Raw genomic sequence first — 12,867 nt, forward strand, 5'->3', positions numbered from 1 at the left:
TTTAAAAATCAATAACAAAATTGTTCTAAAAGAAACCACGTTATGCCTAGAAAGACTATAAAATTTATATTTAGGCTTTGTTGAGACAATCTTTTTATTGTTTCTTAAAACAAATTTTTTAGTATAAAATTTAAATTTTTATAAAAAAAATATGCTTTAAAAAAAATATTGAAAAAGCCGTCCGAAATGACGGGCAAATTATTGCATTCGGTCACCGGACGCGGAGAATAAGTTCGAACATCCAATAGAAAATTGGCACGTCACCTGCGCTTTTGACTGCACTTTACCTGCGCTTAATTTAAAATAATATTTTATTAATATTCAGACTTATCTTCGCATCCAGTGACAGAATACAATAATTTGCCCAAATGACGAAGCCTTAATGTGCTTGCCAGTCACCACACAAATATATAAATTTAAGATAATGAAAAATAGCATTTCTCTCAAGAAAATACTGCAAAATAATAAAACAATAATAATAAACAACCGAACGACGCTTAGCTCATTGAAATTCGTTCACCGAAAGAGCTCGTCGCCACTAATTGAAGAAAATAAAAAACTATACTATCAGTATTCAACTCTAATAATCACATTCAGATTCACTAAACCGTCGATTCCTTCTTCAAAAATCTTCAATTTGTCCCCCAAATCAATCATCTTCTTCATCAACTTCGTTCTTAACCGCTTTACCCATCCTCACACTCTCCGGTTGCCCATTCCCCGCCACCCTCCTCTGCTGCTGAACCACCAGAGTCGAAACCCTACCTCCAAAATCCGTCGAGGCCAACAAATCCCCGATAGTCCCCAGCTCCGCAAACTCACTCCAAATCGACAATCCCGACGTCAGCTCCGTCTCCTTCCCATCGCCCCGGCCAACTAACAACAAACTAAACCTCACGCTTATTTCCCTTATCACCGCCACCGTCCCCTCCCCATCTTTCACCACCTCCTCCCTGTAAACCACTCTGCTTCCATCCGATTTCCTTATCCTCACATCCTCCATCATTCTTTCATCCAGTCTTTCCTCTGTTCCCTCCATTGTCGCATTCGGTAGCCGAAACCTCACTACGGTGAGCCCGACGGAGGAGTCTTCGGCCATGCGGAGCCCTAAAGCGAGTGCTTCGCGGTCGTCCGGTCCGCCGAAGAAGTATACGGCGGCGTGCGGAATGCCGCCGGCGCGGAAGGCGGAGGATTCTGCTGCGAGGCCGTGGTTGACGAGGACTGCGACGGAGCAGGGTGCGAAGCGAAGGACGGCCGAATTGACTGCTTGGATGGCGGGTATGGGGGCGGAGACGGAGCCGTCGATGGCGAGGTGCTTGTGAAAGGGGACGATGATGAGGAAGACCTACAAGAATTCGGAGTTATTGACAAACAAGAGGATGATAAATAGTTAATGACAATGTAGACGGACCTTCTTGTCAAGAGCGAGGGAGCAGATATCCTCATGCATGCTGGCGTAAGGAGAGATGCAGACGTAGGGGAGAATGGAGCAGCCAGTGTAGAGCTGCTCGGCTTGGAGGAAGGCGTTGAAGATGTGGTCGGTGTCAGAGGCGGCGGAGGCATCGAAGGGGGTGCGGTGGCGGGTATAAGGGGCGAGGAGTGTGGCGGCGCGGCCAGCGAGAGGTTTTAGGTGGAGAGCGTAGAGGCAGACGGGGCTTAGAGCGGTAGGGTGGGCGCTGTCGAGGAGCGTGAGCATACCGTTAACGTGTTCCTGGCCGTGGATGCAGGAGAGGATGCGGAGCTCGCTGTTGCTCTTGAGGAATTGGATGGCGCGGCGCTTGTAAGCTACGAAGCGGTCTTCGGGACGGTAGATGTGTTTGACTAGCGGCGCTGAGCCGCCGCCGACAACTACGATAGCTAAGACCAGGACTGTGAATAACTGCCTGTCCACAATCTGCATGTAAAGAAAGGTATTAATAATAATTATATTCAAATCACATCAAGTAGCAACCATAAGCCTATAACTTTTTGCTTTAGTCATATATGAATGTTCATTTGCAATAGGTTGTGCCGTAGTGTATGCTTTTTGACCATGATATATTCTTCTTGTTGATAAGAATAGAGATGGAGTTAAAAGGTAAACTTGAATTATGGAGGTCAACTGTAGAGTCTAAAAGTTTTCATAATCTAAAATTAAATATATTGAGTGCAGTTTTAATAGTAATAAATCTATTTGAGGATTGTAACTTTCGGCGATCAAGTCATTAATAAAAGTTTACATTTTAGATATGTTTGGTCGATTGTTAAGAGTGATGGTGAAAAAGATGGGTATATTATTAGTAGAATTCAAGTTGGATGGTTGAAGTGGAGAACTGCATCAGGATTGTTGTGTGATAGAAAGTTCCCCACAAACTTTAAGGGAAAATTATATAAGATGGCGCTGAGACCTACAATGCTTTTTGCCGTAGAATGCTAGCCATTAAAAGAGAAGCGTAATTTTAAGTTAAGTATTGTAGAGATGAGCATGCTCAAATGGATGAGTAGATTTATTTTTAGAGATATGATACAAAATGAGCATATACGTGAAAAGTTTGGAGTAGCTACAGTGGAAGATAAGATTAGAGAGAGTCGCCTTAGATGGTTCGGACACATAAAATAACAATCTTTTGATGACCCTGTTAGAAAAGTAGATGTATTGATTTGACTTATGTTAAGAAAGATAGAAATAGACCTAAAAAGACTTGACAATAAAATATTAGAAACGACGTTCTTTATTATATTTAAATGAGAATTTGACTCTTGACAGGAAACAATGAAGAAAAAAGATTCATGCAGTCGACCCCACAAAGCGGGATAAAAGCGTGATGCTGTTATTGTTGATTGCATCCCATTCTAAAAATAAATAAAGTTAATTAATATCAAATATCTAATCAATTTCTTTAACACAATGCTATCTTATAGCATACCATTATCAAATTTAAAATTACAATAACAAAAATTTAAAAATAATTAATTAATTAATTATGAATTCATTGTATCTTTATAAAACTCTAAATATTATAAATTTCAATTATTCATCTTACAATTCACTATATTTCCTTCTATTATTTAGATGTAAATCTCATATAACAATTATTATAATTTTTATTAATATCTAATTATATATATATATATATATATATAATATTTGAATTAATTTAATCATAAATTTACCTCTTAATTGAAAGTTTAGAATCCCAAAAGAAGGACAAATTATTCTGTGCAGAGTCTAGACGGTGTCCAGAAACAAATAAAAATACGTCATGTCACCTCAAAAGTGTACCGCATTCGATACCGAGCATGATACAAAGTGGTACCGAAAGTCAATGTCGCTCGGTACCGCACCGGGAAGACTCTCCTATTAAATGTCTACACAGAATAATCTCTCCAAAAGAATGAGGATGAAAAAGAGTAAAGAGGAACTCACCCTGTTATCCTGCCACCTGCAAGCCGAATCGATCTCATAAATCCCTTTGCTAATCATCATCAACCCAATGGCAAGACAATCCCTCATTGGCATCTTGCAATAGAAGCACGGCACCACTCCACCGACAAACTTCGCTGAAACCCCAATCATCAAATAGAAGAACAAAACCATCCATTCCTCCACCCTATCCCCCAATGTCCACAAATCCAACCTCAGCCCCGCCGACGCCAAGAACACCGGCAAGAATACCCCCACCACCAGTCTCTCCAATTTCTCCACCATCGTCACCCCCAATGGCGCCCCTCCCGGCAACATCAATCCCAACATAAACGGCCCCATCGTCGCATGATACCCAATCAGCTCACTCACAAACCCACAAACGAAAGCAAGGAGAATCACCCCAACAAAGCACGCCTCATCGAGCATTCCACCTTCCGGCGTTGTTTTTCTTATCGCCAAAATCGTCAATGGCCTCGCCACAAACACAAGAAACGCCATAAACCCTAGAAAAGCAGCCATTGATGTCACTCCCATTAGGGCAGAATCGCCCTTGCTTCCCAGCAAGTAAGAGCCGATTACGGCGGTGATGAAGAGATTGGTGAACTCGGTGATTAGAGTGGCGGACATTGCGAGGCGGCCGAGTTTTGATGTGAGGAGATTGAGATCGGCGAGGACGCATGACACGACGGTGTAGGAAGTCATGCTCCAGGAGGACGCTAAGTTGGTGATGAGGAATCTCTGTTTGAAGCGTAAGGGGATGCTGGATTTCAGGAGGAAGCCGGTGAGGACGATGATCGCGAATGGGAAGAAGGATGTGCAGATGGCGATGGCGAAGGCTTTTCTGCCTGCTTTTGGGATCATGCTGAGGTCCGTTTTCAGGCCGATGAGGAAGAGGAAGAGCATGAAGGAGAGAAGCGAGATGGTGTTTAGCTGTTCCCAGCTGCGAGGGGAGAAAAGAATCCTTTCGATGGGTTTGATCCGTCCCATACAGGATGGGCCCAGTAGAATCCCCGCCTGCACATACATATAATATTTTTTTTTAACATAAAGCAATCATATAAATTTCTATTAGAAGAGCCGAGAATTGCGCGACTTACTATGATCTGCGAGATGACGATAGGAATGGAGAGGCGCCGGAGGATGGAGTGGCTGATGCGTGTGAAGATGAAGACGACAACGATCTGAAAAAGAAGGAGAGGAAGGGAGAACAAGAGAGGGTTGTCTGCGAGCCATATGCCCGTCGAGGTAGTCATAATCGCATGGAAGCAGAACACTCTTTCCTGCTTCGCCGTCACATTCTTATAGAAGTCTTCCGGCGTGATTTCCAGCGACATAATTGCTAATTATCGATGAATTTACCTTCTTTCTTCCCAATTCGGCGTCAATCGATGGAGTTAGCAATGAATCAAAGGAAGTGAAAGGAGACGAGCGAGAAGATTGAGAAAAGAGATAGATCGATTATTTCAAGAACATATATAGATCATCTGCGAGATATGCGGAAAAAAAGAGGTTGCTAGCAGTTATCGGTACCTCCTTACCAGCCACAAGTCCTAGATTTTAAGGAGGAAGCCATCTGGACTGAGGGAAAGGTTCATGCGGTTGCCCAAAAAGCTTGGAAAGGCTGTTTGGTTGCCTGAATTAGAAGGGTAATCTAAAATAAATAGATGTATTTACTAAATTTAATTGTTTGATTTATTTTGAGCGGAAGAAAAGAAAACTATCCCATGCATTATGTGTTTATTTTTAGGGGCTGTTTGATTGTCTGAATTAGAAGGATAAAGTAAAACAATTATATGTATTTATTAAATTTAATTATTTGATTAATTTTGAGCTTAACGAAGGAAGGAATAATGGGGTGTTTGAGGAGGCAGATCGCGCTGACTTTCAAACCCGCTCAAATTGAGCGGGTTAGAAATTCTTTGTCCGCTATTGCGCAATGATTTCGCCGAAGCTGACCTTCTCCGTTCTTCCTTGCTCTCTTCTCCATTCCTGCGCTGACGTTCCCGCATCGTCGCTTCGCCTGGTTCCGCAAAGCCGTCGTGGAGCTCTTCCTTCACTTCGGCGTCGACTGACGTGGGAGACCCCGACGGACAACCTTCTCCAGTCCGCGAGCACTATGACCTCTTCAAACATTCTCTCTATTTCTCAGGGAGGCAATGGAGTTGGAGGTGGAGATGGAGGAGAAGTTGGCATGGTTGGCGGCGAAAGGGGAGAGATCAGTCCGCCGTCGAATGCTTCCTCCCCCGTACCTGGAGACGAAGTTGCCGAGTGAACCTGCCCGAGAAACTGATGTCAGAGGAGGATGGTGATGAGAAGAAAGAGAACAGTCCTTCCAGGGGATTGCAAAAGCGAGGAGTAGATTTGCATTCTCATTGGAAGACAAGCCTATGTTCCTTCTTCCGCCGGCCGCCTGGAAGGGTCTGCCGGCACGGCGACGCCTGCAGCTTTGCCCACGGCGAGACTGAGCTCCGACAGCTCCCGGATAGTTCCTGGGATCCGACCTCCGAGAGGGCCAAGAAGCTCCTCAAGAGCAACGACGGCGACGCTATCTCGAGCTTGACCGAGGAAGACGAAGATGCTGCCGTTGATTTGTCCGGCCTTGACAACTGCCTGATAGGTCTCCCCAAGAAGTGGGCTTCCGAAAACCTTAATAAGAGCTTCCTTGATAGCCAGGCAATTTCCTTACCGTTTTGGTTTGTATTTTCTGCTGTTTCAAATGAGTTAAAAACATTGGTTTTAATTTACGCTGCACAACACAGTAATTTTGATGCTGTTCGCGTCTCTTTCGGTTTCTTAACTCTACAAATTCTATATTCCACATTTCTGGTGGTTTTTAAAATTTGACTATTATTAGGAGGGAATTTCGTATAAAACAGCAAAAAAGAAGAAAGGAATGACTGTAGGTTTTGTGAGCTTTGCTGACGCTGATCAGATTTTAAGTGCTATTGAGGTATCTTCTTTGGTGATGCCGCACATTACTTTACTCTTCTTTCATCTAATGTTTTTGCTAGTGAGCTTCCCATGTTTGTTGCCCAGGCCGACCTTTGTTAAATTAATAGGTTTTGAAGGTAAATCCTTTTAATTGCAAGCAAGTAAAGGTTGCTGATGCAGTTTGTAGATCTCAGAAAAAGAAACAAACAATGGAAAACACTGCTAAATTAATGCACAGCAGAATATTATATCAAAAAAATTTATTACTGCTTTTATAAATACACTATTTATAATGACAAAAAAATATTACAAATGCATTGCTTTTACTTTACTCTGGAAATATCTAACCAAATAAGGGAAACAGTTCTCCTGTGTTTACTTTGCAGACAACCAAACAGCCTCAAAGTATTTAGAATGCACTACATTTACTTTACACTGCATTTACTTTACACTGCATTTATTTTGCAGGCAACCAAACACCCCCTAGGGGGCTGTTTTGCGGGAATTAGAAACTCTCTCATATTGAGCGGGTTATAAATTCGCTCGACGAAAATGCCTTGGCGTCGTTGCTATTCGGCTTCATTGCTCCTGCAGGAGGTGTAAGATTGCACGAGAGGCTTCTTCGGCTCCTTCGTTCTTCTTAGACTTCGCGCGACGACTATCCCTTTGCCTGTCCGATCAGAAGTTGCGCCATTTTCATCGGAAGCAAGGACGGGAGCTCGCAAGTTCACATCGTCGTTGCTGTTCGGCTTCATCGCTTCGCAGGAGGTGTAAGATTGCACGCGTCGCTTCTTCGGCTCCTTCGTGGCTGTTCGACTTCGCTCCTTCGACGGCTTTCCCTTCCAGTCGGATCGGAAGTTACGACCTTTTGATCGGAAGCAACAACGGGAGCTCCGCTGGCTGTGAATGTAACTTTCTACCTTTCACGTTCTTTTTCGGAAGTTGCGGAGAGGCTTCTACGGCTCCTTCGTTCTTGTTCGCTCCTTCAACGTGGTTACGTTTGCCTGTCCGATCGTAAGTTGCGACATTTCCATCGGAAGGAGTTCGGAATTTCTGAAGTTAAATTTATCCCTTTCGCGCGCTTGTTCGGACAAATCCAGAGTTGTTAAGTAAGGTAACGCTGTCTTCTTCACTGTTAATTTTATTGTTTTGGTTTTCACAACCTTGGTTAATTTTTCCAGTAGCTGAAAATCAAGGCTTTTGAACTTGCAGGTAAATTTTGCGGTAAATCAAAGTTTTTGAACTTGCGGGTAAATTTTCTACTTCACACGTTGCAATTGCAGGTGAATTTTGCGGGAAGGGGGATCTATTATGCATTGTTAAGGAAGTGTGTTGGATAAAATTTCTGCATTTTCTTATAAATTGATTATTATTGTGGTTAAGAGTATATAATTGGTACTAATTTAGTGGGGATTAGCTTGGCGAAAAAACAAAAAAATTCAGAGTTGTTAAGTAAGGTAACGCTGTCTTCTTCTCTGTTAATTTTTTTTTCTGATAAAGCTTTTTTGGAGGATTTTTACTAGTCTCATGGCCACCTTCTTTTGTTCGGCCAAGTTCTTCTCTTTCTGCATTAGTAACTTGATGAACTTTGCTTCTAAGTTCACTGCCATGTATGAGAGCTGTTGTTTCCACTGTTGTTGAAGAGTTCATTTTAGCTGCTCGATCTGATTTAGGGGAAGAGAAGAAATTTGTTAGGTTTCTGTTTATGTTTTGATTTGAAATTAAAAATGCTAAATTATAAAAAAAATTTAGAAATTTGTCTGATAATTATTCGTACTCTGAAAATTGCTGAATTTTTTTGTTTTTTCGCCAAGCCAAGCTAATATTCAGTTGTGAATATGATTTGAACCAAATGATTTGGTTTCGATATAAGGTTGGAGTAGCTCCGGTGAAAGATAAAATTATAGAGAGTCACCTTAGATGTTTTGGTCCCAATTATTTGGTGTTGATTTTGGATAACTATACAATCAAAATTTAAGAAGTCTTAACTGAATATGTAAACTTCGAATCTAAGAACTCTCAACTGAAAACCTAAGCACCCAAATAGCATGAAACTAACATTATATGAGCATTTTGGAAGTTTTATTTAGATCTTTGTATAAGGGCGTTCAAATTTTCATGGTTCTAAATAAAATATTATTGGCCTTTTTGGAAGTAGATTTTATTTCTATTTTATTTGGATTGATCCATCTCATCTATTTTTTAACCATTATGATCATTAGAATTTTCTCACTAATTGAGATAGACAAAGTATAAGAATGAAAATAGAAGAGGATAGCTCGAATGCTACGACAAACTCACGTGTTTCACATTTCAAATATTCATCACAAATCGCTCTCTTTTTCCACAAAGAAATCAGCAACGTTATATAGAAAAAAGGGAGAAATGATATTAAATGTTCACTTAAATTTACCACCTAAACAACCAATAGAAGTCTTCCAAAACAGCCACAAAACTCTTCCAAATAAACCCAATTAATTAGGAAATAAAGCACCCAGCATAGGTTTCAACAAATGGGAAAACTGAGCAAACACAGTAAGGAAAACGAGAATCCAGCAATAAAGACAACAAAGAAACCGAACGGGCAGCTGGAGAAATGAAGAGCAATAAGGGAAAACCAAGTCCAACATTGGGAAGACCAATATCCAACATTGCATATCTATTAAAGTTGTTATAACTATAAACTTTTTCGTGTTAATTTGTTCTATTTATAACTACAAACAATGGGTATGTTTTTATTTTATTTATTGTAAGTTTTTATTAATGTTGTTTACATGTTATGAATGTGAATTATGCTGATTATTTTCATTCTGATGCTGGAGATGATGTCCAATATATAATAGATCAATCTATCCTATCAAAATAGTTGCTCGAACATTAAGAACTGGGCTCTCTTTCTTTGCTTGTTAATCTAACGAAAAGTTTTTTGAAGAAATGTACTCGATGGCCTAAACTACTTTATTACTAATGAAATCATGATTACGTATTTTTGTTTCAGAAACTTCTATGACATAAGTAGAAGTATATTATCCATACTTATTTCCAAAAAAACAATCCAATACCATTCTTAGTTTTTCATATATAAAATTTTCCAGATCAATATTAATCCAGTTAAAGACAGCACTCAATGGCCTAAATTAAAAAGCAATAAAAAATCGTCCCAAATGAAACTTTAATTACATAGGCATGTTTAATATTATCATTTGAAATACACAAGTTATAATGACAAAAAAAAAATATTACAAATTCATTGTTTTTTACTTTACTCTGGATATATCTAACTAAACAAGGGAAACATTTCTCCTGCGTTTACTTTGCAGACAACCAAACAACCTCAAAGTATTTGGAATGCACTATATTTACTTTACATTGTGTTTAAATTTTGTAATTTTAACACTTTTATATAAATTTCAAGTATCAATTATTTATCTAAAATATATTATACTAAAACAAATAAATATTATTATTACAATATGAATCATCTTTAATGAAACTTATAATTTACTTAATATTAATATTATATCATATTTGGGGTGCTTCATCAAATGAGTGAAAACTAAGGGTGTAAACGAGTTGAGTTGAGCTCGAGTCATCTCTGGCTCGAGTTTGAGCTTGAGCTTGATTAATTAATCGAGCTTGAGTTGGAATAATTAATTGAGCTCGAGCTTTATTGTGTGAGTTCGAGCTGACTCAAAAAAAAAATTTTTGATTTAAGCAATTATTATAATAAAATGATAATAATAATAATATATTATAAGAAAAATACTAAAGAATAACTTAATATAAAAGTCTAGACATAATTTTTAAATATGAATAACAATTTTGTACTTAAAGAAATATCATATATTTTTAAGTATATTTTATATTAATATTTTTTAAATGAGCTAGCTCGTGAGCTAACGAGATGACTCGAGGCTAGCTCAAGCTTAACACGTTAGCTCATTGAGCTCAGCACATGAGCCATTTATAGAGCGGAGTTCAAGCTGGCTAACGAGATAGATCGACTCACTTACACTCCTAGCCAAAACATTTCATCCTCCTTATATAAGGGTCTAATAATCATGGAATCCGAATGAGCGACCAAGATGCTTAAGATTAAGTTACACTTGTTGTGTGCTATAATATTTATGGTGTTGGTGAGAGATTATTAGATTCAAAATATCCTTAGGCGCACATTGACTATGCTCACATGTTATTTAGCCTGAGCGGGCCCGTGAACTCGGCTGCTATCATAGCGAGTGTAAAACCCCTCAAAAGCTGTTTTTTTGAGTGCTGTTAGTCACGGATGAACTGGCCTTAGTCCCGGACGAACTGAAGAAAATTGTGAAGAATCTGTCATTTTCGTCTGGATGAACCTGTAAGGGTCGGGATGAACCGTCGGGACGAACTGAACCCGAGAGTTTTGTCCATGGACGAAATAAATTGGAATTAATTTCGTCTGTACGATCCGTGTCCAGAGGAGTTCGTCCCGGGACGATCTGGGCATCGTCCTGGACGATCCTGCTTAATAAATATCTGAATAGTGTCGTTTTTGAATAGAGAGAAAGCCCAGGAGAGAGAAAAACAAAGGGAAAAGAAGAAAAGTGGATTTTTGGTCGACTTCCGTCCGTTTTCGTTTGTCGCCGTAGTTTGGAAAGTTGATCGACTCGAGGTAAGGCACATTCCGCCTTTCTCAATTTTCAGAAACGAGAATTTCGACGACTTTTCTGTTCCGGATTTTGTTTCCGTTAGAGAATTTCTGGTATTATTTTCTTCTGACAAAGGTTTTACCGCGTAACTTTTGGTATGTTTTTGAGATGATAATTGTGCATATTTTGAGTATGTTCTGGAAGATTTTTACCGGGTATTTTGAATTCTGCTGAGTTTTATTCGAATAAATTTAAAGATTGGCACTCTTATAAATTATGAATAAAACTTGCTAATCTTTTGTCATCGAATTTCATCACTCCAATCTTTGCGTTGGACCTATGTCAACAAGTTGTTTCGTTGGATTTGTTGACTATCAATGCGTTGAAGCACCATTGTCGGGACTTTTTCCATCAAACTAGTGTTGCTCGAATGCCGCATCAAACAATTGGCCGTTCAACCATTCCACATCAGTACTATCACCCGAACTAACATCGTTGGGTCATTATTACTTCACCATTTACTATTGGACTACCATTCCCCAACCAAACAGTCTTAACAATTATCATTGGCCTAATATTATTACTAGATTTATGACAATTCGACCTCAACTATCTGGTGAACTAACGGTCTCTCAACACCCTCATTGCTGCTACCAACAAAACTCCAAACCATAGTCACTCAATTATGAGTGTAACTCGGACCATCGTTGCTCAATTACTATACCTAAACCATTTCATCGCCTATATGCATTTCTTGAATCAATGTCATCAAATTATTGTTGCCAAGTAAGACCATCTCGACTCATCATAATTTAGAGCTAGTGCCTAGCCAATACGATTCTCCATCTATTACATCAATAACTTTGATCGTTCAATAGTTATTGCCCGACTACAAAATCCCAGGCAACATCACCTAAGTCTATGGTTCATGGACTATGTCTCTTGATACAGTATCTTTGGGGGGACCAATTCCGGATTTCAAAAATAAAACCCCCCTCCACTACAAAGTCTCCTAACTCAAATATCGTCTGATTAGAGTCTCGCCAACCATCATAAAAATGACTATTGATCTTCTTCTGCCATTGTCATCCGATGTGTGGGTTTAGTCGACCACACTATTTCCGAATAATCATTGTCCAACTGTGGTAACTCAACTACTTGTTGTTCGACTATAGTCTCCCAATCATCATCGTCTAACAATAATTTTGGTGATCAATATGCCAAAATACAGTCTTTGTAACCACCATTATTTCAATATGATCTCTCACAGTGCATCCCGTTACTTACAATTCTCCTAACCGCCTATCACTAACTTACTATTATCTGGACTAAGATCTTATGGCCAGACATCGTCCTGACTATGATTCTTATGAACATCGATCACCTTGACTTATGTTTGTAATGTCCATTATTAGCTCTATTTAAGGTCTCCCAATCCACATAGTCCGACGACAATCTTCCCACTGTCCATCACCTTGATCCATCATCACCGATTAAGATCTCTCTAACACATAGCCGACTACGATCTCCTGACCACCATTATAAGATTACGATTGGCATTTACCACTTCATGACCACCATTGCCCGATTAATATTACCCAACTTATGGGTCTTCCAACTACCATTCATCCAATCTACCATCACCCTGACAACAATTCATGATTGTCATTCACCGAATCTATAACCTCTCGACTATATCGCTCAACCTATGAATTTTTGGACCTTGTCATCGACATATTTTGTTGTATTGCTACTGCCTAACTATCATCTGCCAATACCATCACTAACCTATGACCCCTAACCACTGTTACTTGGAACTAGTTTATCTCTCGATTACCAATCTCTTGACCCCTATCGCGCCCAATTATAATCTTTTTTGGTTCATCATGTCTGACTATTGTG

General features: G+C 39.6%; 1 protein-coding gene across 1 annotated transcript; it reads right to left on the minus strand.

Annotated features, from left to right (window-relative positions):
• Positions 1 to 481: 481 nt before the first annotated feature.
• On the minus strand, positions 482 to 4,692 carry LOC110098737 (cation/H(+) antiporter 15). The gene is made up of 4 exons (XM_028695478.1): positions 4,504 to 4,692; positions 3,344 to 4,420; positions 1,412 to 1,894; positions 482 to 1,345 (listed from the first exon to the last, which is right to left on the minus strand). The coding sequence occupies exons 1-4, from the start codon at positions 4,657 to 4,659 to the stop codon at positions 650 to 652; spliced, it is 2,412 nt and encodes an 803-aa protein (XP_028551311.1). The 5' UTR covers positions 4,660 to 4,692; the 3' UTR covers positions 482 to 649.
• Between the last annotated feature and the right edge of the window lie 8,175 nt (positions 4,693 to 12,867).

This window comes from Dendrobium catenatum, unplaced genomic scaffold, assembly GCF_001605985.2.
Source record: "Dendrobium catenatum unplaced genomic scaffold, ASM160598v2 fragScaff_scaffold_645, whole genome shotgun sequence".
Classification (NCBI taxonomy): Eukaryota; Viridiplantae; Streptophyta; class Magnoliopsida; order Asparagales; family Orchidaceae; genus Dendrobium; species Dendrobium catenatum.

Bases quoted from the DNA above. Each gene is read 5' to 3' on its own strand.
- LOC110098737 (XM_028695478.1), bottom strand. From the start codon at position 4,659: ATGACTACCTCGACGGGCATATGGCTCGCAGACAACCCTCTCTTGTTC. The intron at 1,895-3,343 runs TAATAGGAGAGT...CTTTACATGCAG, and splicing joins GATTATTCTGTGTAGACATT to ATTGTGGACAGGCAGTTATT. The intron at 1,346-1,411 runs GTCCGTCTACAT...GAATTCTTGTAG, and splicing joins CCCTCGCTCTTGACAAGAAG to GTCTTCCTCATCATCGTCCC.